This window comes from Chrysochloris asiatica, unplaced genomic scaffold (genome assembly GCF_000296735.1).
Source record: "Chrysochloris asiatica unplaced genomic scaffold, ChrAsi1.0 scaffold00139, whole genome shotgun sequence".
Classification (NCBI taxonomy): domain Eukaryota; kingdom Metazoa; phylum Chordata; class Mammalia; order Afrosoricida; family Chrysochloridae; genus Chrysochloris; species Chrysochloris asiatica.
Window position 1 is genome coordinate 8399103 of NW_006408657.1, and position 24088 is coordinate 8423190.

At 37.8% G+C, this 24088-nt stretch overlaps 1 protein-coding gene across 1 annotated transcript in view; it reads left to right on the forward strand.

Annotated features, from left to right (window-relative positions):
* Positions 1-24088, forward strand: part of LOC102822611 (chromosome unknown open reading frame, human CXorf30) — a 170223-nt gene that overhangs the window by 48521 nt on the left and 97614 nt on the right. Inside the window, exons 10-14 of the mRNA XM_006870158.1 lie at positions 3692-3789; positions 12298-12473; positions 13751-13858; positions 21078-21189; positions 21529-21633. Of these exons, the coding sequence (XP_006870220.1) occupies positions 3692-3789; positions 12298-12473; positions 13751-13858; positions 21078-21189; positions 21529-21633 (599 nt within the window). The remainder of the gene's footprint in view (positions 1-3691; positions 3790-12297; positions 12474-13750; positions 13859-21077; positions 21190-21528; positions 21634-24088) is intronic.

Consider the following 24088-nt stretch of genomic DNA (forward strand, 5'->3'; position numbering starts at 1 on the left):
ATATGCATGGATATTTTCATACATGATTGTTCCTTATATGGTCTATTATGTTGAATAATTGAAATGAAAACATTTTAATACCAAGTATTTTCTGGATAGTATGTATTTGTATATTCATAGGCACATATATACATATGCCTGGTGTGCTGCTGTAGGATAATGAACTGGATCACAAGGTCAGTGGTTCAAACTCAACAGCTGCTCCTAGGGAACACTATACAGGGTCACTATGAATCGGAACCTACTTGATGGAATTTAGCAACAACAATATTCATTAATTAAATCCTAGTGCATATATGTATATGGAGTCCTAATGTAACATTGCAGGATAACACGCTGTACTGCAAAGTCAATTTGAACAGCAAGTTCGGTGGTTCAAACCCACCAGCTGCTCTTCAGAAAATCTATACAGGGTCGCTATGGATCGGAACCAACTCGACGGCACTTAACAACAACAACAACAACATATGTATCTATACCTATATGCATATTTATTATATATTACAAATGGACATTTATACAACAAATGTTATGTTATTTTTCTTTTAGTTATGAGATTATGGTTGATTTTAGTATTTTTTGCACTTTTCAGGAATTTCTCAAAATGGTCTAGTAAATGTCATTGATTTATAATTGGAAAGTGCCATAAAATGTTGAAGGCTTCTTGTATGCCACTGAGCCAATTCCGACTCCTGATAATTCTATGTATCACAGAGTAGACTGGTTCTTTAAGATTTTCTTGTCTATCATATGTATAGAAGCAGATCACCAGGCCTTTTTCTTTGTAGTGTTCCTGGGTGGGTTCGAACCACCAGCCTTTCAGTTACCACTCACATGCAAACTGTACCACTCAGAGACCTTTTAAGGTTTGTAGTTAAGTAATAAAAGTTACATGGCAACATTTTATCCATTTTTATTAGTTTCTAATTAATAAATACTATAGCCTTGGTGGCACAATGGTTAAACACTCAGCTGCTAACTGAAAGGTAAGCAGTTTGAACCCACCAGTGGCTCTATGGGAGAAACTTGTGGCAGTTTACTTCCATACAGATTGTTGTTGTTGTTAAGTGTCATCAAGTCTGTTCTGACCCATAGTGACCTGTATAGGGTTTCTGAGGAGCAGCTGGTGAGCTTGAACCGCCGACCAGTGCTTATCCAGTGCTTATCATGTAGAGCCACTGTACTCTCCAGGGTGGGGTTAGTGAATGATTTATTTATTATTGTTGTGTGTTTCCCAACTCAGAAATTCTAAGTACAGAGTAGAATTTCCCCTCAAAGGGTTTCCAAGGCTGTAATCTGTATGAGAAGTCCTCATGTGGCACTGTGGGTTAATGTGCTGGACTGCAAAGTTGGTTTAAACCAACTTAAGAACTTTGGTTTCTGATTTGAAGAAGTCACTTTTTTTTTTTAAAGTTTTTATTGTGGATTGAGTAAAAGTTTACAGGGCAGATCATCAGTTTTACATTCAACAAATCATACATCTTGTTTCATTCAATGCTTATAATCCCATGCATGTACCATCAGTTAACAATATTTCTCTCTATTCACTTTGGCTGTTTTGTTGTTGTTGTTTGTTTGTTTGTTTTTAAACAAAACAAAAAACACTTAGGCATATATAATCATTTACACCACCAAAGGGCACATTCTGCAAGTCTGCCTCCTGGCTGCCATCTCTCAGTCCCTCACTTTCCATGAATCTAGAGTCCTCAGCTGCTCCCTCTCTCCATGTCCCCATCTCTGCCTGCATCTCTGGTGTTGTGTTGCTGCTTCTCTTGACAAGGTCTCACATTCCTCTTGTGCTCTTCTCCCTTGATGGTCTTAAGGTCCTTTGTTTCTGGACTGTAAGATTAACTACTCTCCCATTTTTGTTACAAAACAAGAAGTCACATTTTAAAGTCATAAAAACACTTGAAGCGTTTTAGAGAATTGAAGGAGCAACTGATGCAAATATGAGCAGAGTTTGTCTCAATAACCTAGTCTTCATAGCAATCTGGTCATGTTGTTCTCTGCTGATGACTGGTTTAAAGGGAATTAGTTGGTGTTTGTAAAATAAATAAGCACAGGAAGTAATTCAAAATGTGCAGATAAGTTCATCTTCTAAAACCACTCCCAGGTATTTGGAAAAAGAGCTCACTCACCTAGACCCCTAGAGGTCTAGACCTCTTCCTCTCACTAGCTGATTTTCTCAAGGTCTGAACTGTTCTCAGATCTGCCAACCTTGTAAGTGCCTCTTGCTAGCTATTGTATTAGATAGAATAAGATGGAACACAACACATTACACTGCATTATGAAACAAAATAATGCAGTGTGACATGCAGAAGATTTAGTACAATGCAATACAAAACAATACAATACACTTATAGACAAGTCTTTCAGAAGAGGGGAATAATAAGATTTCCCCTAGAGCGAGTCTATCATAGATGAGGAATCAGAGACCCAGAGAGGTAAAATGATTTACCGAAGCAAGCTAAGCGTAATCTAACTAAGCATAAATCTTTTAAGCACAATGCTAATAAGGAACTCCTGAAGCTGGAAGGAAAACATATTCAACCATGACCTAGCTCAGTATTAGAATACAAAAGAATATCAAAGTGAGAAGCTCAACAAACAAGGGGGAAAAAAAAATGGAGAGAAAGAACCAGAGTTTGATATTAATTCCAACCCTACCATACAGACATGGTGGATGTCCAGGATTCAGATTTCAGGGTGGGGGACTGTGTCTGCGGACATCAACAGAGGCAGAAACGCCTGTTTTTGTTTTTTAAATGTTGGAACTCCATTAGTAAATCTTATTTTTCAACCTTCAGCCCATACCCAGTCCTGAATTCTCTTGGCCTAAACTTCTGGGATCCTTTTTGAACCTGAGCTATCATGAGGTATTCCTGACTTGAGCCCTGATAGTGTAGTGGCACAAACCCACAAGCTACTCTGTAGGAGAAAAATGTGGCAGCCTACTTCTATGATTCCCCAAAACCAAACCTACTGTCATTGAGTTGATTCTGACTCAAAGCGACACTGGCTAGTGTTCCTGAGGCTGTGATTTCTTACAAGAAAAGAAAGACTCATCTTTCTCCCCTTAAACGGCTGGTGGGATTGGACTGCTAACCATCAGTCCAGTGCTTTTCCGACAGCACCACTAGAGCTTGTAAAGATTACAGCCTTGGAAACCCAGTGGGACATTTCTGCTCTGCCCTACAAGGTTGTCAGGACTTGAAATCGACTCCACAGCAATGTTTTCTGTTTTGTTTGTTTTATTAATAACTTTGCCCTTAGACTAGATTCTTAGGGCACTAAAACTGTATATGGAAAACCTAATTGGGACATTTCTTTCCACAAGTATAAGATTGTTTTGGCAAACAGGAAAAGAAAATGATGGATTGTGTCTTTCGAAATATTAGTTCTTAGCTTAAAAATCAAATGTTCTTTAAGATTGGGTACTTGATATTAAGTTACTGGGGCAGGCAGAGGGTGGAGAGCTTCTTCAGCCATTCTCAGGGCCAGGCAAGATGAATTTCTCTTATCACTTCCAAATAATCAAACTAGTCTCTGAATCTACCGCTGAATTTTCTTGACAAATGAATCTCTTAAATCAAGCTAGAAAATAATGTATGTTCATGTTTTGCAAATGTTTTGTTAAGTATGCTATTCTTAAACCTATATTAAGAAGTGCTTTTTTCTTTTCTTTTTTCAGATGGAAAGATTGAAAATTTGAAAATGTGGTATTTTGTTGAGGTCCACAGCAGTCTTGGACCCCCTATAAATGTAATTGAAATGAGAACTGTTGCTTTGGTAAGAGTCCATATGCCATGTTCATGTCTTTTTGCCAACAGTTAAAGCTTTTATGTAGCTTTGAAATGGTATTCTTAAAAAAAAAAAAAAAGTCCATATTAAACAAGTATATTGTGATAAATTATTCAAATATAGTAATTTGTTTTTAAATGTAGTAATAGAATCCCTAAGTGTTTCTAGCAAAGATTTTTAAGTTATATGATGTCTTACAGGCTGCACTGATCAGCATTCTGTCTGCATGCTTCAAAACTTTATTCTACTATTGCAAACTTAACCATATCCTAAGTCCTTGTTCTCATACCTCTGATACAAGTTCTAGTAAGCTCTCTAGACTCTTTTCAGTATTGATTATTCCCAACTTCTGCAGCTGTTCTTTCACTTGGAAACATATATTTGGAAAAGCTGACATAGACTTGGGATTTTAAGTGACAGGGACAAAGACGAGGATAGTCTTAGATGAATTATTGAAATGTTACTAAATCTATGTCCAAATTATTTAATAAAGGGAGATCTCCATCATCTTGGTTTAAATGAAATTTAAGGATAATTTACTTGCTATGGACAAAATATCAATTAGATTTAATTTTTTATTGGAAATACTAAAATAATTTAATTGAAAATATCAAAAATATAATTTTAATTTTAAAATATGCAGCTGGAAAACAGCAATGGGGTGTTAAGTGATGAGAATAAATATGGATTTAGTTCTTGCATGCAACTGTTTCTTCTTTCATTTGTATTCCTTCAATATTCTGTGAATCTTTCTCTATCCTCCATGATCCCGGGTTTTCCCATGAGATCCATATTTGTGCCTATTCCAAAGAGCTGGTAACCCAATGGAATGATGAAATCATCAGACAAGTCAGATTCAGATGAGGACATGGAACTAAACTAAGGGTATCATTGCTGATGTCAGATGGATCTTGGCTGAAAGCAGAGAATACCAGAAGGATGGTTACTTGTGCTTTATTGACTATTCAAAGACTTTCAACTGTGTGGATCATGACAAACTATGGACAACACTGATAAGAATGAGTATTCCAGGACATTTAATTGTGCTCATGAGGAACCTGTACATAGACTAAGAAGCAGCTGTTGGAACAGAACAAGGGACACTGTATAGTTTAAAATTAGAAAAGGTGTGCACCAGGGTTGTGGTCTTTCACGTTTATTCAGTCTGCATACTGAGCAAATAATTTAAAAAGTTGGATTATATGAAGAAGAGTGTGGCACCAGGATTGGATGAAGACTCAGTTGCAATATGTAGATGGTCCAACTTTGCTTGCTGAAAGCAAAGAGGACTTAAAATATGTACTGATAAAGAGTAAATATCATGGCCTTCTGTATGACTTGCACCTCAATGTAAGGAAAACAGAAATCTTCACCACTGGACCAAGACTGTAGCTGAGATGTGCACCCTCACCTGAAAAAAAATATTGAAGGATTCTATGGACAAATGAAGTCTTGGTGTGGCGCTATAGGATAAGCACTGGATAAGGTCACCAGTTCAAACCCACCAACCTTTCCTCAGAAACTCTGTACAGGGTCTCTGTGAATCAGAACTGACTCAATGACACTTAAAAATAACAACGCTAATGAAGGTGATTTATAAGTCTTGTATTTACCAATACAATCTAGAGAGAGCAAGCTCCAATCATAGCAATGGCTTCTGAAGGGATCTGTTGGACCAGTTATATTCAAGACAGAGAGATTAGCTCAGAAAGTTATGGTTTCTGTCTTTTGAGATTCCAAATGGGAAATTTTGTCAGATTTTCTCCAAGGACATAAAGAAATTGGGGGATAGGAGGAGTTATGATGCAGTTTTCAGAAAATTGAAAACTGGATTGGTGAGAGAAAAGACCAGAAAAGTTACACCATGGAATTTTTTCAATCACAACAATGCATCTGCTTATTCTTTAATGGTAGCAAATACTATCCTGTGAGCATTTCATTGGGAAACCTTAACCTATTCACCATACAACCCTGAGTTAATCCCTTCAGACTTCCTTTTGTTCCCAAACTTCAAGTCAGCTGGTGCTGACTTTCCAATTTAGGAAAATTATTGAGACAGATTATAGCTATCACTTCCTCTGAATTATGTGATGTTTTACTAAGTCTTTTGGTACAGTTTGTTCATTAGTAATAGTGTATTCAAATGGAATACAATTAAAATGCAAGATATCCTGAATAATGAGACTTACTGAAATTGATATGATAGTGAGTTTTGGAACTCAGACACAATCCTTCTATAATTAATTCATTATTATCTCTAGAAGAGATGTGATGAAAAATATTTATTTCCACTTGAGTCAGATTACAGTTTCACTCAGTTAAACTTTTTATGGACACACACGCACACAAACCCTTATTTACTCAGACCCAGTGAAATTAGCCAGTGATAAACTTTTCACCAGAACCGCTCAGTGAATTAAAGTTTTCTGCACAGGAGATAATGTGAACCATCACAGGATTAAGTCCTTTTGAACCCACTACCTCTCTTCCATCTGAGGTTATTTGCTCAGTAACTGTGACAGAGATCGGCAACTGTGGTAACTCGACATTTTTTCAACTCTTCCAGAGCCAGATTATCATATGGCTGCTTCATTATTTAAAAATTATGATTTTTCAGAATACTAAAGATGGTCAGATTTATATACAGACACTAAAGTTGTTTATAAAATATGCCATTTTATTCTTCCTGTCACTGTTTTACATGCTGAGAAAGAGCCATGGACAATAAAACTAGGTTCTTGTTTACAAGGAGTTTATATTCTAGTGGAGTTAGAAAGCAAACAAGTAATCAAAGTGGGATACTTAAGTTTTTCTGTTGTCATGGATTTTCAAATAAAGTCACAAACCAGAAAACCATAGATAAATTTCTCTTTAAATTATGACCGGGGTTTCTGTATTATTTACTTAGGACTTGCTCAATGTATTTGTTATGGCACTATAGCTGCTATAAGACATAAACCCCAAATTTTCAGTGAGTTAACACAATAAAAGTTTTTCATATTTGTAATAGTCAAATGGTAAGTGGTATATCATACATGCTGAGATTCAGGGAGCCAGGCTTATTCCATCGAGTGGATGACAAAGTGAAAGGCAGTTGGATGAAGACAAAAGAGAGGTGGATTTCCACTATTTTCTGAAGCTCCTTTCATGGGAGTGAAACACATCACTTCTAATCATATACCATTGGTTGGAATTGATCACATGACTGTGCCTGGGTGCAAAAGAGTCTGAGAAATGTAGTCTTTGGTTGGACACCTGCTTCCCAATGCCATACTATGAAAGGGGATCACAGCTTTTAGTTGGACAACAGATAGTTCTGCCACATCAAGGGAGGCCAAAATCCTTTATCTTACCACCTGCTTCTAGACTTTATGAGGGGACTTCAAAAAGTTCATGAAATAATTCCGTTCTTTTTTAATTCCATTTTTCCATGAGTTTTTTGAAGCCCTTTCTATGAGATGGCCAAAGACTGATCCAGAAGAAGGAGTTATTTCCTGGAAAGGAAAGTGTCAGCATTTTTCCTTTCCAGGAAAATGTATCCTTTTCCTTCGTACCTAGCACAGTTCAAGTGGTGGTGGTGGTGGCGGCTATGTGCCATCAATTCGGTTCCAACTCATAGCCAACCCATACAGGATTTTCAAGGCTGTAAATCTTTATGGGTGTAGATTTAAACTACTGAACTTGCAGTTAGCAGCCCAGCTTGTAATCTACTACACTACCAGGGCTCCTCACACAGAACTGCATCAAGACAGAAGGGAAGGTATCTGCTATGAGGACCAGAAGCTTATGGTTTAATGTCCACTAGCTTATGCTGGGACTGATGGTGTGGTGCTATAGGATAAGCACTGGACTGTGAAACAAAATTTCCGTGGTTCAAATCCTCCAGCTCCTCCTTGGAATCCCTGTACAGTGTCATTATGAGTCAGAATTGACTCGACAGCACTTAACAACAACAAAAAGCTTATGCTGAGCTCCTAACATCATATTGGATTCTGGAGGAGGGGAAATGGCTATAGATGGAGCATGTTATACTTCCGCTGACAGAAGACTCCACCTCCAGGATTAGAATGGACGTTTTACTCTGTGGAAGAAATCTGGACTTTGGCAAGCTTGAAAGGACTTGTCTCAAGAATATAGTATGATAGGAGAGTAAAGAGCAGTGTATGTGGGGTAATGCAACAAAAGGGAAAGAGAGAAGGAATTTAAAAAGTCAAAGAGAAGTTCAACCACCATAATTTGACTTCTTAGTTCAGATTGTCTCTACTACATGGTACTCATGTAAAGTATTAAAGTGTTTCTCCTGGATCTTCAACATCAGTAGCAGTATTACATAGAGATTTTAGAAACATAAACTTTCAGACCCTAATCCAGATCTACTGAATCAAAAATTTTGATGCAGTAACTAGGAATCTGTTTTAACAACCCTTTCAGGTGATTTTTATGCACAACTATTAAAACAAACACGAAAAATGGACCTCATAGTAATATTGGTAATGGAGAGAAATATTTTTCACATGAAATTTTACAGTTTGCTTAGTCTTTAGTTCTGTGGATTTCTTTATAAAGTTTGCTGTTACAAAAACTTGTCACCAAAATTCTACCATTCACCAAGGAAAACATGTAAAATTTTATAGATTAAAAATTGGTGAGAGAGAACAAACAAGATGGAGGATTGGGTGGAAATGCAGTAAGGAGCTCTGTCAGCAGCAACACAGAAAACCAGACCAAGCAGGCTCAGGGGATGGTGCCAGAACTCTGAACCATATATAAAGTAATATTTAGAAAGTTGGAAGGCTTACCGATAGGAAAATTTGTAGCAGAAGCAAGAAATCCTTTGCTTTCTAATCCAAGATACTCAGCTACCTCCCACAGTTGCCATCTTGGGTGAGATCAAGTGGGGGAAGGATCAGAGCCGTCACAGATGCCTGACAGAACTGTTGAGATAATGGTGTGGACACTTTTTTTTTTTTTTGGTATGTTTTCATTGGTCTCTAACTGTCTGTGCATCTCCATTCTGGTGACTAGAGGGGATGCCTGAGCAAATGGACACCCTGCCCCCAGCCATGAAGGGTTCTACTATGCATGCACACAGATGTCCTTGAAATTTAAAGAGACAGTTTTCACTTAAAATCAAATGGCAGTGCAAAATGGCCACAGCAATCAGAAAGCATAAAAAATACCAAAATACACACCCATCTAAGTATTAAGGCCACAGGTAACTCTTGAAATATGCCAAAAAAAAACCCAGAAACAGATGACAATATCAGCACATGTCCAGAAACAAAATAAAGTGACTGAGGCAAATGAACTGGAAGTGGATGGGCAGGCTTTGGAAATGCCTGAGAAGGAATTCAGAAAAATGATTATAAAATGTATCAAAACACTATACAAAGGAGTTGAGAAAAATAAGGAAGAAGTCAGGAAAATGCAACAGGAACAATCAAATAAGACAGATACAGCATTGGAAACAATGCAAAACCTACAGAAAGAAATCCAAATAATTAATAATAGAATATCAGAAATGGACAATACACTGAAAGGGCAAAGGAGTAGAATTGAAGAGTTAGAAGCCAGAACTAGTAAGTAAGAAGATAAATCTCTCAACACTATTAAGATAGAAGAGCAAGCACAAAAAAGGATTAAAAAAATCTGCAGAAGGCCTAAGATTCATGTCGGACAATATGAAGAGGAATGACTTAAGAATTATTGGTGTTCCATAACAGGAAGAATCACACAAGTCCACAGAGTAGATTGTTGAAGAGCTTCTGGAAGAAAATTTCCCTAACATCCTGAAAAGCAATAAGATAAGCATTCAAGAAGCTCAACGAACCCCAGGAAGGATAGACCCTAAAAGACAATCACCAAGACATATCATAATCAAGCTCTCCAAAATCAAACATAAGGACAGAATCCTGAAAGCAGCTAAGGAAAAGAGAAGTGTAACATACAAAGGCAAGCAAATCAGATTAAACTCAGATCTCTCAGCAGAGACCATGCAGGCAAAAAGGCAATGGAGAGACATATATAAAACCCTGAAAGAAAAAAAACTGCCAAACCCATCAAAGCTGTCAATCAAATACAATGGTGTAATCAAAACATTCCAGGATAAACAGATGCTAAGGGATTTTGCCAAAGCCAACCCTGAGATGAAAAACATCCTAAAGGGAGTTCAGTAGATTGAGAACCAACAAGAACAGACAACAACCAGAGATTGACGTACATGGCAGCATCACCCTGAACTCAAAAGGCAAATGGAAGAGTTGAGAACAGAATAAAATTATAAGAACAGAGGATCTGGGAGATTAGTGTATGATCAAAACAATTACAGAGAGGAACAGAGATCCAGGTGGTGATAAATTCAGGCAGATTACAAGATGAAATAGACTGTCTTAAATGGAAGAAAAAGTTAATGGAAGATAAGGTAACCACAATGATGGGGTTGGGGTGGGGGATTTAGTTCAGGTGTTGGGGAGGGCAATACAAGAAGGAGGAGGATGTGGAAGAACAATATAGATAGGAGAACTCTTAGACAGGTTTGCATGGCCTAAGTGAGACAGAAGTAAATAGTGATGTATGCTCAACCTTGCAATAAAAAGGCTCTGTGATACAGGGATCTATCTAGGCATAGTTTGAAGAGGGGAAATAATACTAAAATGCTTGACTGTCTTATGAATATAGGTTTCTCTTGCCTACCATTGTAAAATAGACACTTGAGAGGGATAGATAGGAATGTTGGGAAACAGAATTACAGAAAATTTGTAAGCCCATCTTCAGCCTATAACTGATTGGAATACCTAAAAGGGGTTCTAGAACTTGTCCAGTGAAATAGACTCTTGCAGAGCCTTTGCAGAGTATAGGACCTTAGGTGGAATCCTGAGTCCCATCCAGAACCTTCTGAGGTGGGACATTCCTACGAGCAAGTACAAGGAGACCAGCCTGGAACAGCTAGAGTGACAGAAGATACATCTTCAAAGAAACACAATCAGGAAAAACCCAAAACAAAAATGTCGGCCTGACTGGCTACCACAAGAATAAGCAAGCTGTTTGCCAGGAAGCCATCAAGGCAAGCAATCAAGTTCCTTCAGGTAAAACACATCTAAGACTGAAACTTAAAGGGAACACATGAGCAGGTATGTAAGCTTGCTGGTGACTACTTTGGTCTACTGGTGAGTGGAAGAAGGGGAAAGGCAGCAATGAAGAAATGGGCTGAGTTCAACCACAGTCCATTGACTCCTGTTGACCTGGAGATGAGAAAGAAAAGAGGAAGAGCTGGTTGGTCCAAAGTGTGGTGAGACCTGGGAACACCTGAGCCCATGGACAAGGACATAGTCACAGAGGGCTAAAGCTGATAGTGAGGGTAAATGCACAAAAACTCCCAAACTTGCATACAGTACCCATTTGACCTAGCCTCAATGGCTTGGTAATCAGAACTTGACTACAGGAAGATTTAAAAAAAAATTTTTTTTTGATAAAGGAATAAGGTAAATTGTTACAATTTGGTGAACCTGACCTATACTCATGGCGATAGTAACTCTAAATACCAATAGAGAGGGAAGGAGTCTTCACATCAAGTATCAATGCTATCCCCTCTGTACACAGGGTAGAGAGGGATGGGCAAGTTAGACATTGGCTACCTAAAATAGGGGGAGGAGGGCTATAAAGGCACAAAGAGACTGGCTTACAAGGTTTCAAGAGGGAGTTTAGTTTAAGAGTGTGTGGGGGAAGAAAGAGTTCCCACTGAATAGTTTTCATCTTGTCTAGATGGGTCTGGTGAAAAGAGATGGGGATAAGATTCTTATGATTCAATTGTGAATAATTGTTATCATGACTAATTGCGACTATCACAATTGTAAAAGTAGAAGTTTTGTAAAAAACAAAACGAAACAGGGGAGTGGCTAATCTTACAGTCCAGAAACAGAGGACCCTAAGACCATCAAGGGAGAAGAGCACAAGAGGAATGCAGGACCTTATCCAGAGAAGCAGTGACACCAGAGATGGAGGCAGAGATGGGGTCATGGAGAGGGGGAGTGACTGAGGACTCTAGATTCATAGGAAGAGAGGGAGTAAGAGCTGGTGGCCAGGAGGCAGACTTGCAGAATGTGCCCTTTGGAGGTGTAAATTATTATATATGCTTCAGTGGTTTTTTTTTGTTTTTTTTTTAGAAGAGCTAAAGTGAATGGTGAGAAATACTGTTAACTGATGATACATGGAAGGGATTATAATCCTTGTAATGAAACAAGGTGCATGATTTGTTGAATGCAAAACTGATGATCTGTCCTGTAAACTTTCACTCAATCCTCCATAAAAATCTTAAAAAAAAAAAAAATTGGTGAGCTAAATTCAGTAGAACATCAAGTAGATCAAGAAAAAACAAAAACAGTAGAAATGACCCTATTCCCCTATTCTGTATAACAGTTTTATTTACATTTGCTTTCACAGAACAGTAATTCTGTGCTGAAACTAATTGCTGCTCATCTATTTGTTCTGTAATTCTAGGAAACTGTAAACATTGAATTACCTTTCTCGAATCCACATGATAGTATTGTTCACTTAGATGTGATATTATCAAGTGAAGCCTTTAGTGGACTTAAGAAGCTTACCATAAATCCCAAAGAATGCATCAACTACATTGTCAGGTATTCTCCAGCGAAAACAGGCTATACAGAAGAAAGGTATGGTTTGAATGGTGCATGTGTATTTCATTGTTAATCCTTTGAGATCGGGTTTACAAATTCTTATGATGTATTTGTATGCTGTAGTCATTAGGATTACACTGGCTCATAGTTTTAGCTTCCTGAACTTTCATTCCTTGATGAAATTTAGAATTAGGTTTCCTTCAGTGCAAAAATATTATTTCTTGAAATAGCACATTAAATAATTCCTAAATTTCTCCTATACCCCCTCCTTCATTTCACTTTGCATGACCTAAGTCTCTCTAGGTTTAAGTGTGACGCAAGTGAAAATGACTTCACAAGAACTAAGAATTAGGGAAGGTTTAGAGAGATGGAAACACCACCATTTTCAAAAGTGAATAGACCTAGATGGAGGATATATGAAAAAACAACAGCTTCACATTTTGATATTTTTATTTAATAAAGGTTTCTATGATTTTACAGCAGTACTGTTTGACCTACTCTCATGTACATATGTATCACACACACACACACACACACACACACACACACACACAAACAGTGTGGATGTATGTGTACAGGGTCTGTATGAGTCAGAACTGACTCGGAGGCACTTAACAACAAAAATGTCATGTTGTTTGTGAAAAACTCTCTTTGCATTGCGTGTATGTAAACACATAAAAATGTTGAGTTGGTTCTGATCCATAGCGACCCTATATAGGGTTTCTGAGGAATAGCTGGTGAGCTTGAACCACCAACTTTGCAGTTCAAACGGCTTTGCAGTCTGGTACATTAACCCACACCACCACACCAGGACTCCATAGTCCAGTTATACTTTTAGATTATCCCAAGCTTTATCTGCCCCAGAACTATGCACATGCTCATTATAAAGGAAGCCTATCAGAGCAGTTACCTGATAATCTTCTTATGAAAATATGTATGCGTTCAAGTCAACAAACTAAAATCGACGTAATCACAGTTACAAATCGAGTGTTTTCCTGTTATAGCTCTAGCAAAGCATTTAAATTATTTATGTTTAAGCATTTTTTCATTGATTCAGCAGGCATTTTATTAAATAGTCATTAATAACCATGACGCTGGTTTTCTTGGGTAACAAATGATGACATGATTTTCACACCACAAGTTGAGAGATTTCATAATGTATCCACAATAAGAATAGAATGTGTCACAGAGAAGTTGTCAAAGAATGTATTTTAAACCTGTTTCTACCAATTTGGGAACTTTTTTTTGCAGCCACGTTTATTATGCAAATAAAATAAATCACTAACAAGATTGTGTATATTTCTCTCCACCAGCATTATTTTCCAGCCTGATGTGGCTTTAGAATTCTGGTTTTTACTAAGATTAACTACCGGAAATCCAAAATCAATCATGATGCCAGAATTACAATGTGAACTTGGAAAGTAAGTTCTATTTAATAGATAACATTATTTATGAAAGAAAAATAGAACATCTAATAGTGTTTTGGTGGTGGTGGGTATGTGCCACCAAGTCAGTTCCAACTCATAGGGACCCTGTATAGGATTTCTGAGGCTTTAACGGGTTTATTTGTGGCATAACTAGTATCTTCCATAGTTTATGGCCATAAACTTTATTCAGTTTATGGCCTGACTTTATTCAGGACACCTAGCAGATGTTTAAGTGTCCCAGTGTGGCGCTGTAGAATAAGCACTGAACTGCCAATCATAGGGTTGGTAATTCAAACCAACTAGCCTCTTCTGAGAATCCCTGTAGGCGGTCTCTGTGTGTTGGAACCAAGTCAACAGCACTTAATGACAACAATATACATTGGTGATGCATTGAAAAACAGCCCTGAGAAATTGCTTGAGGTTACTGTGAGGTTAGCCAACTTAATGGCTTATACGTAAAGGTTTAACAGTGTTTATTCTTTTAGGTGGAATCCTGGGGTAGTGCTATGGGTTAATGCGCTGGACTGCAAAGTAGATTTGAAATGCAAAGTCGGTGGTTCAAGCTCACCAGTCACTCCTAGGAAACCCTATACAGGGTTGCTATGGGTGGGAACTGACTCGAGAGCACTTGACAATAACAAATTATTTTAAATGGTTATTATACAACTAGTACCAAGTTTGCTGCTGATAAAAATAAAGAAGTCACAATAGAAATATTTTTTTGTGTGTGAAAAATACTTTGAAAGTATCTCTAATGGGAAATTAAAAGAAAATTAGATTTCTTATCGGGAGGTAATATTTATGTATAATTAATTTTTAAAAATTGGACTAATTGATTCCTTTTTCTTTTAAAAATATATCTCCTTTACCACATCAAAAGAGTTTTGAATTCTCCCAGTACCAGATACTGAGCCAAAATACTGGCTGCAAGTGATTTATTAGAGAAGCATTGTTGTTAAGTGCCATCGAGTCATGTTCAACTCATAGTGACCCTGTGTAGGGTTTCCGAGGAATGGCTGTTAGGCTTGAAGCGCTGACCTTGTTGTTCAAACCTACCTTGCAGTCCAGTGCATTAACTCATAGCACCACTCTAGGACTCTGTTAGAGAAGTAATCCCAGAGAAATCAGTAAGCAAATAGGTGAATCAGGGTAAGAAAAGGGAAGAAACTAAGCAAGGGTATGATTGCAAACACAATCCCAGATTTTTCATGATCTTGCTGAGAGTTCTACAACAGAAATCACTTCTCAGAGTCTATCCTGTCTTGGCTTAAAGGAGCTGGACTTCTGGACTCCCACACTAGTCATTATAAGGGTAGAGCTGCTTCTTAGAGTTTTTGAGAGTGTAAATCTTTAAGGCAGACAAGCCTCATCTTTCTCCTGCTGAAGGACTGGTGTTTTAGAACCACCGATGGACCTTGTGGTTCGGTCGTTCAAAAACACCAGTCTATCCCTACGTGTAACCCACTGTACTACCAGAGTTTTTTTTAACTATAAGAAAACTATCTTAAAATACCATATATTTTTTTTTTCAACTTTTGCCTGTTGCAAATGAAGCTGCCATGAACATCTGTGTTTTGTGTGAATGGAAGTTTTTATTTCTCTGTGATAGATGCCCAGGAATGCAATTGCTGGATTGTATCATAACTGCCTGATGTGGCAATGTAGCATAAGCATTGAACTTCAAGGTCAATTTGACCAGTGAGGTCGGCAGTTCAAACTTGCCAGAGGCTCCTCGGAAACACTATATAGTGTCACTATGAGTCAGAATCGACTTCACGGGACTTAACAACAACAACAACAACAACAGTAGTTGCCTATGGTTATGTCATCTTGTTCAATTGTCCCTTTAATCATGAGATAATGTCCATCTTTATCTATTATGCTGGGTTTTGCCTTAAAGTTTATTTTATCAGAGATTAGTACTGCCTGTCCTGTTCATTTTTTATTGCAATTGGCTTGGTATATTTTTTTCCATCCTTTGACCTTTAATCTGTTTTTGTCTCTGTGTGTGAGATGCGTCTCTTGCAGACAGCATATTGAAGGATCTTGTTTTCTTATCCATTCTGCCACTCTCCGTCTCTTAACAGGCACATTTAATCTCTTTACATTCAGTGTAATTATTGATAGGTATGGATTAATTGCTGCCATTATGGTTGGTTTTTTGTTTTGTTTTGTTTTTGTGGTATTGCTGCTTTCTTTGTTCTGTGCGTCTTCCTTTGTTGAGTTCATGCTTTTTGTGTTCTTTCTTGTGAGTTTCCTCATAGTTTTAATGTTTCCCTCTTCTTCTTGGATTTTCATTTTCTTGGTATGTTGTGAAGTTTTAATTTTCATTGAAGTTGCCTTATAGTCCATTAACTTATCTCTCCATTTAGTGCAGTCTATTTTATCCTGTAATCTACCTGACCTTCTCACCATCTGGATCTTTGTTCCTACATGTTTACCTTCTTTTGCATTGTAATTGTTTTGATCATTGACTGACCTCCCAGATTCTCTGAGTGTGCTCTTAATATAGTTTTGTTCTTTTCTCAACTCTTCCTTCTGTTGGTTTAATTCTGAGAAGTGCTGCCACATATGTCAATCTCTGGTTGTTGTGTGTTCTTGTTGGTTCTCAGTTCGGTGATTTTCTTTTGGGGTCTATCCTTTTTGGGGTTCGTTGAGCTTCTTGAATGTTTATCTTTTTGCTTTACAGGATGTTAGATAAATTTTCTTCCAGCAGTTCTTCAACTATTTCATCTGTGGATATGTGTGATTCTTCTTGTTCTGGAATGCCAATAATTCTTAAGTTATTCCTCTACATGTTGTCCAACATGAATCTTAGAACTTCTTCAGATATTTTTATCCTTTTTGTGTTTGTTCTTCTATCTTATTGGTATTAAGAGATTTGTCTTCCATTTCACTGGTTCTGCCTTCCATCTCTTGTACTCTACTCCTTTGCCCTTTCAGAGTATTGTCTATTTCTGATATTCTATTGTTGATCATTTGAACCTCTTTCTGTAGGTTTTGAATTGTTTCCAATGCTGTATCTATCTTATTTGATTGCTCCTGTAGCACTTTCCTGACTTCTTCCTTATTTTTCTCAACTCCATTGTAAAGTGTTTTGAAATGGTTTGTAATCATTTTTCTGAATTCCTTCTCAGGCATTTCCAAGGCCTGCCCTCCTTCCAGAATAGAGTCCAGGTGTACCTCTAGGTCATTTGTCTCACACATTTTATCTTGTTTCTGGACATGTGCTGATATGGTCATCTGCTTTTGCTCCTTGGACATGTTTAGTGTTTATCTGTGGCCTTAATACTTAATTGAGTATGTGTTTTGGTATTTTTTATGCTTTCTGTTTGCTTCCAGGTAGATGTGATCAGGATGTGGGCTTCCCTTTTCAGTCTTCTTGTTGCTTAACTCAGAGTAACTTTCACAGGTGTTGTCTTTTTCCCTGGTATATGGCAGTTGGTATTGGTTCTTGCCTGGGTTTTGGTGTTTTATAGAGTGTGATGGTAACTTGACTATATGGCAGCAGTTGCTGAGTCTTCTTGGGTAATATAGGGAGAAATCGAGTCCCCCAAAGGTAGAAGGGGGAGCATAAAATAGCAAAACAGCACCAGCAAAAAAAAAAAAAAAGGTAAAACAAACAACAACAAAACAAAACTAGATTGCATACTACAGTCTATAATCACAGAAAAGGGAGAGGAGGGAGAGAAGGGGGAAAAAAAAGATCTGTAGCCTAATATGTTGTTGTTGTTGTTAAGTGCCATCGAGTCGGTTCCGACCCATAGCGACCCTGTACAGGGTTTCCGAGGGTGTAAATCCTTACGGGAGTAGACTAATATAAGTATGGCTTTAATGTGCTCTCTTCAGCTTCTTGCTTTGAAAGCTGCCTAAGAGATTTCAAGATGCCACTGTTGGTTGTTATGCTATACATCAGGCTTTAATTTAATTTTCAGCCTGTTTGTTTTTAAACTCTCTTCCCTCTCTACAGCCCTGTCCTGGCCTTTCCCATATTTAAAAAAAACTTTCAGGGCCTGCCCTTTGGCTGAGAGTATCTGTGCGCATGTGTGGCCGAAGAACCCATCAGTGGTGAGGGCGGTGGGGGGGGTATCCACTCATTCAGGCACCTCCTCTAGTCACTAGAATGGAGGTGCAGAAACAGTGGGGGGTGGGGCAATGACCAGATACCAAAAAACAAAAAAATCAGAACAAAGCAATACCAACAAATTGTATTGTCTACTTTTGCTCCAAGGTTCCCACGGCGTTTTTCCATGGTGTGTCTGCTCCCCCACTGGGTCTTGCCATTTGGTCTTGGTTAGGGTTAGGGTTTATTTACTACGGTTAGTAAGGATTTGATTATTTTCATCAGAATTTTCAGTAAAATATATATGTGCTTGGTAAATGAATTAATTCGTGACTTATAGAGAGTTTTCAAATTTGTAGTCAAGAATCAAAACACTAATGTATAATTCTCTATTCTAAGATGAAACGTTATTTGCATATTTTACATAATAATTAGGAAAGTGGCCATTTGAATTATGCAATTTTCATTAAGCAGATGAATTCTGCTCAGCACATGTTACTCTTTTACCTCTTGCAGAGGATTATGAGATTGAAAAAAATTAATAAGATATAGGTAGTGATAATTACATTTGTATTTTCTAGTTTTTTGACCATTTAGATTTTAACCTTGACCATTTTAGGGTATAACCAAAAGTCAATGTAAAGAGAGGTAAGCAAAGCTGTACACTGATAAAATTCCTGTATTATGGTGGTATGGAGTCCTGGTGTGCCGTTTTAGGATAAGCACTGGATTGCTAACTGCAAGGTTGTCAGTGCCCATCCATCAGTCACACCTCGGAAACCCTATCCAGGGTCAGAACCTACTCCATGACACTTAACAATAATAGGATGTTATAGTTCAAAGTTATGGGAAGATAGCACAGGATTACAGTTTGAATGATGTTCATAAAAGAATTAGAAATTAGCTTTGAATGGATTACAGACCTTCTTTGTTTTGAGTATAACTACTGGCTATAAGGAGCTCTGGTAGCGTAGTGGTTACGAATTGGTCTGCAAACCGCAAGGTCAGCAGTTCAAAACTACCAGCTGTTTTGTGGGAGAAAGATGAGGCTTTCTGATCCTATAAAGATTTTCAGCCTTGGAAACCCTCTACAGTGTCACTATGAGTTGGAACCGACTCCACGGCACATAACAACAACAACAACCGGCTATACATGTTTGGTATTTACTTATTTATAATTTGGACATTGGAGTCCTGATGTGGCACTGTAGGATCAGCACTGGACTGCTAACCACAAGGTTGGTAATTCAAACCCACCAGTCATTCCTTGGAAATCCTATATAGAGTTACTATGGTGTTGTAGTGGTTATGTATTGGGCTGCTAACCTCACAGTCAACAGTTTGAAACTACCAGCTGTCCTGCGAGAGAAAGATGAGGCTTTTTGTGCCTATAAAAGATTTACATACTACAAGAACAAGCAACTTGCTTGCCCAGGAAACATCAAGGCAAGTGGTCGGGTCCCCTCAGTGCAAACCCCTTTCTAAGACTAAGACTCAATGGGAATACACGCTGTGATTGGTGACCACGCTTGACACCGATAAAGGGAAGTGACGGAAAAACAGCAATGAAGCGGTGAGTTAAGCCCTACAATGTTCAATAGACTTCTGTGAACCCGGGTGAAGACCTGGTTGGCCAGCAGTGTGGCAAGACCTGGGGACTCTTGGACCCAGAGTCAGTAACATAGCCACAGAGGACTAGAGTGGAGAGTGAAGCGTCCAGCTGATAAGAAGAGAGGGCATATGCAAAAGAACACCCACACTTGCAGATAATACCCACTTGACCTGGCTTCAATGACTGGATGATCAGAGCTCAAGTAGAAGAAGAAAGAAGAGGTAGAAAAGAGCAATCTGATACAATTTGATGAACTTGACCTACACCTATGGATGCAGTAGCCCAAAAGAGGGAACAAATCTTACAGCAAGGATCATACATAGAGTAGGCAAGGATGGGTAACTTGGACATTGGCTACCCAAAATGGGGAGGGGGAGCTACAAAGGCAAGAAGTGACTGGCTTACAAGCTTTCAAGAGGGAACCTAGATCCAGAGCGCCTCGGGGAAGGTAGAATCTCCAGTGAGTAGTGTTCCATCTGACTAGGCAGGGCTGAGGCAATGAAATGCAGACAGGTCTCTTGTGATATAATAGTGAATAATTGTTATCAGGACTGATTGTTAGGGTCGGGAATGTAAAGGTAGATGTTTTATAGCAAGGAGGGAAGTGATTAACTGTTCAGTCTAGGAGCGGAGGTCCCTAGGACTGTCAATGGAGAAGAGCAGAGAGCGGGACCCTACCCAGAGAAGCAATGATGCCTGAAATGGAGCCAGAGATGATGATGTGGAGCGATGGAGCAGGTGGAGACTTTAGATCCAGAGAGGGAGAGCGACTGTGTGCTGAAGACCTGGGAGATATGGGGGAAGGATTGCATGGAGGGGATTGTAACCGTGGCAATGAGACGATATATACGATAGAATGAATGTAAAACTAATGTTGTCCCATGTTAACACATAATTCACAATAAAACATTTAAGAAAATAAATAAATAAAGTAAATAAATAAATAAAGTGAATGGAAAAAAAAAAAGATTTACAGCCTCAGAATTCCAATGCAGGGTTGCGATGAGTCAGAACCTACTCCACAGCACAACGCCACCACCATGATTCAGAGCTGACTTGATGACATATAACAACAATTTGGATATTACCTGATGTTGTGCTGTAGAATAAGCACTGGACTGCTAACTGCAAGGTTGGCAGTTCAAACTCACCAGCTTCTCCATGGAAACTCTATATAGGGTTGCTATGAGTCAGAACCGACTCAAAGGCACTTAACAACAACAATACTATAAATGATAACTTTTGCATTTATAACTTTATATTATCATTTCTAGACTATGTTAGCTTTTTTTTGCTAAACTTAATAGTTATAAAATAATGGGTAAACGCTCTTTTTAAAACTAGAATATTTTCCAATATAAAAATGCAATAACATTTAGTTTCAAAAATAAATGATCAGATATTATTTATTTTAGGAAATTGTCATTAGTTCACACATGATAATTCTTATTTTGACACTCCCAAAAGTACCAAGTTAATAGAACTGTCATTAAGTTTATGAATGCCAGCAACTTAACTTGCTTTTATTTTTCTTCCAGGTGTATCACTCAAATTATTCCCTTGACTAATCCTACCCATGAGACTTTAGAAGTAGAAATCTCAAACAGTAATTCTAGAAATTTTGTCCTGGATATTTTTGTAGAATTACCAGTAAGTATATTCAGAAAGCAAAGTAACTTATTAGTTGTTGTTGTTAAATGCCGTTGAGTCAGTTCTGACTCATAGCGACCCTGTATAGGGTTTCCAAGGAGCAGCTCATGGGTTAATAATTCTGGGATATTGTCATTTGAATTACCAATAAAGGTGAATATTTCTAAAATTTAAAAATAAATGGATTTTGTGCTCCCTTCCCTCACCCTCAATTTTGATTGATGTGCAGGTTTGATGAGCAAAGCAAACAGTTTTGTGCATCAACACTGCACACAAAGAGGCCGTCTCTCAAAAGTAGTGATTGTTGTTTCTCTCTTATTTCTTGGTGTATTTGCACAGTTGATCGTGAACCCTTACTCCACCACGGAAGTACACTTTCATTTCCATCCTTCTGCACTTGGAAGGGCTAGTCAACAAGCATCAATCAACTTTCATTGCGCTCAGGTATGCTGTTTGTTCTTGAAGAAAGTTAAATTCATTAAATTTTAAAATCATTAAATGTTTGCGTTCTTAGGTTACTTGGACGAGGGAAAACCTACATCCAGATTTATAAGATTGGTATCTTAATGTAATGCTACATTGTTGACACTTTTATAATCTTCTGACTTTCCATGAATTTCAATGTAGATAATATAATGCATAAAATTGCATTGTTTTCAATCCAGATGATATATCTGTACAGTGCTCCTGAATAATAATAATTTTAAACCTCACAATAATTATTACTTTAAGCACCACATGCCATTTTAAGAATTAATTCAGGTCAATCTCAGCACAGACCTATAATAGAAGTACTGTTATCAACCCCATACACAGATCAGAAAACTGAGATAGTGATATTAGGATTAGGCAACTAGTAAGAGGTCTAGCTGGAAGCTGAACCCAGGAGGTCTGCCTTTAGCTCATTTTCATGACTGCTTTTTGGAATTACCTATAATTTTCCAAGAGGCTTTACCTCTCTTCCTGCCAATGAAAACTTAGATGACTTATTCCTTTTATAATAATTATTTTTACTTCTTCATGTCTCAACAGGTAGGGAAGTAAATGGAGAGGTATATATTTTATATCTGGGGACACAAGGATATCATGAATTCAGCCATCTGAGGGGAAGTGGAATCAAATAAAGGCAGGGTCTCAATATCAGAGCACCTGAATCTTTAAAGGTTTTATTTTCCACCTTTAGAAGAATTTGAGATCAAGATGATCTAAAAATATTATGTATTTTATTTTAAATGCACATACTTGTGTTGCTTTTAAATTTCTCTCCATATACTCAAGTGGAAATGTTAAGCAATGTTAGGGTATCTGTTGGGTATTAGTGTTCAATAATGGCGGACTGCGGTTTTACTTAGAAGCACAGTAAAGTTCCATTATTTTAAGCCACTTGGGGGAAACATAGAAACATGACATTCTTATTTATTTTTTTACTTTTCTGTATTTTGGTTGCTTACAATGTTTTTAAGTCAACCAACTTCTGTCACCCAGAATTAATTCCAAAAGTCACCAAAAAGAAGTCCCTGACTTAACAGGTTGTTAATTAATTGAATCCTGATGCTTGATTATAACATGAATTCAAGTTAGGAAATAATAATAGAAAATACAGTGACATTGTGTTATGCTAATAGAGTCTCTAAAACTAAAGCTTTCGTTAAAACATAAAATGCAAATTTATGTATAGTTATAGATGTTGTTGTTGTTAAGTACCACAAAGTCAGTTCCTACTCATAGCGACCCTGCACCAGATTCCCGAGGCTGTAAATCTATGGGAGCAGAATGCCTCATCTTTCTCCTGCAGAAGCACTGATAGTTTCGAACTGCCGACCTTGAGGTTAGCAGACCGATTCGTAACCACTATGCTACTAGAGCTCCTTTAAGATGATAGAAATATAGATGATAGATAGGTACATATATAAAACTTGCCTGCAATCCTTCCTACTCAGAGACACATTTTATGGATTTTTTATTATCACCAATCCTGCTTTGTTACAATCTTAAAGCAAGGGTCTCTATTTTTGTTGGATTTTTCTTCTTCTTCTTCTTTTTTACTTTGTCCCCTGTATGTTCCACCACATTCATACATATATTTGCAGCAAAGGTAAATGTTGATGTTATTATGTGCCATGGAGTCGGTTCCACCTCATAGCAACCCTGTACAGGGTTTCTGAGGCAGTAAATCTTTATGGGAGCAAAAAGCCTCATCTTTCTCCCATGGAACAACTGGTAGTTTACAACTGCTGACCCTAAGGTTAGCAGCCCGATTCGTAACCACTATGCTACCAGAGCTCCTTACACCTGTATAAATACCCTGTGTCAAGCTTATTATTTTGTGTGGGTATATTCCTACTCTTCCTCCTACAACCATTGGAATTTAGTTTAGAAACATCTGTATATTTGGGGAGATTATAAACCAGGTCATTGTTGATTCGTTTTTTAATGTGATGATTTTTTAATGTTACTTACTGTTGTAAAAATACAGGTAACACAACATTTTTCAATTAAACAATTTTCATGTGTACATTTCAGCAACACCAGTGACCTCTGCATTCATTTGTAACAGTAAAGTGTTCAATGCAGAAGTATGAGATGTTGAGTCACAGTCTCCTGTAACCTCAAGGGTTGTTTTTTTTATCCCCCAAGCCAAAGCCCAATTTTATTTACACTCAACTCATCCTAAAGCAAAAGGAGCTCTGGTAGCGTAGTGGTTACGAATCGGGCCGCCAACCTTAAGGTCAGCGGTTCGAAACTACCAGCTGCTCCACGGGAGAAAGATGAGGCTTTCTACTCCCGTAAAGATTTACACCCTTGGAAACCCTTTACAGGGTCACTATGGGTTGGAACCAACTCGATGGCACTTAACAACAACAACACAATATGAATCTTAGACCTTCTTCAGATTTTT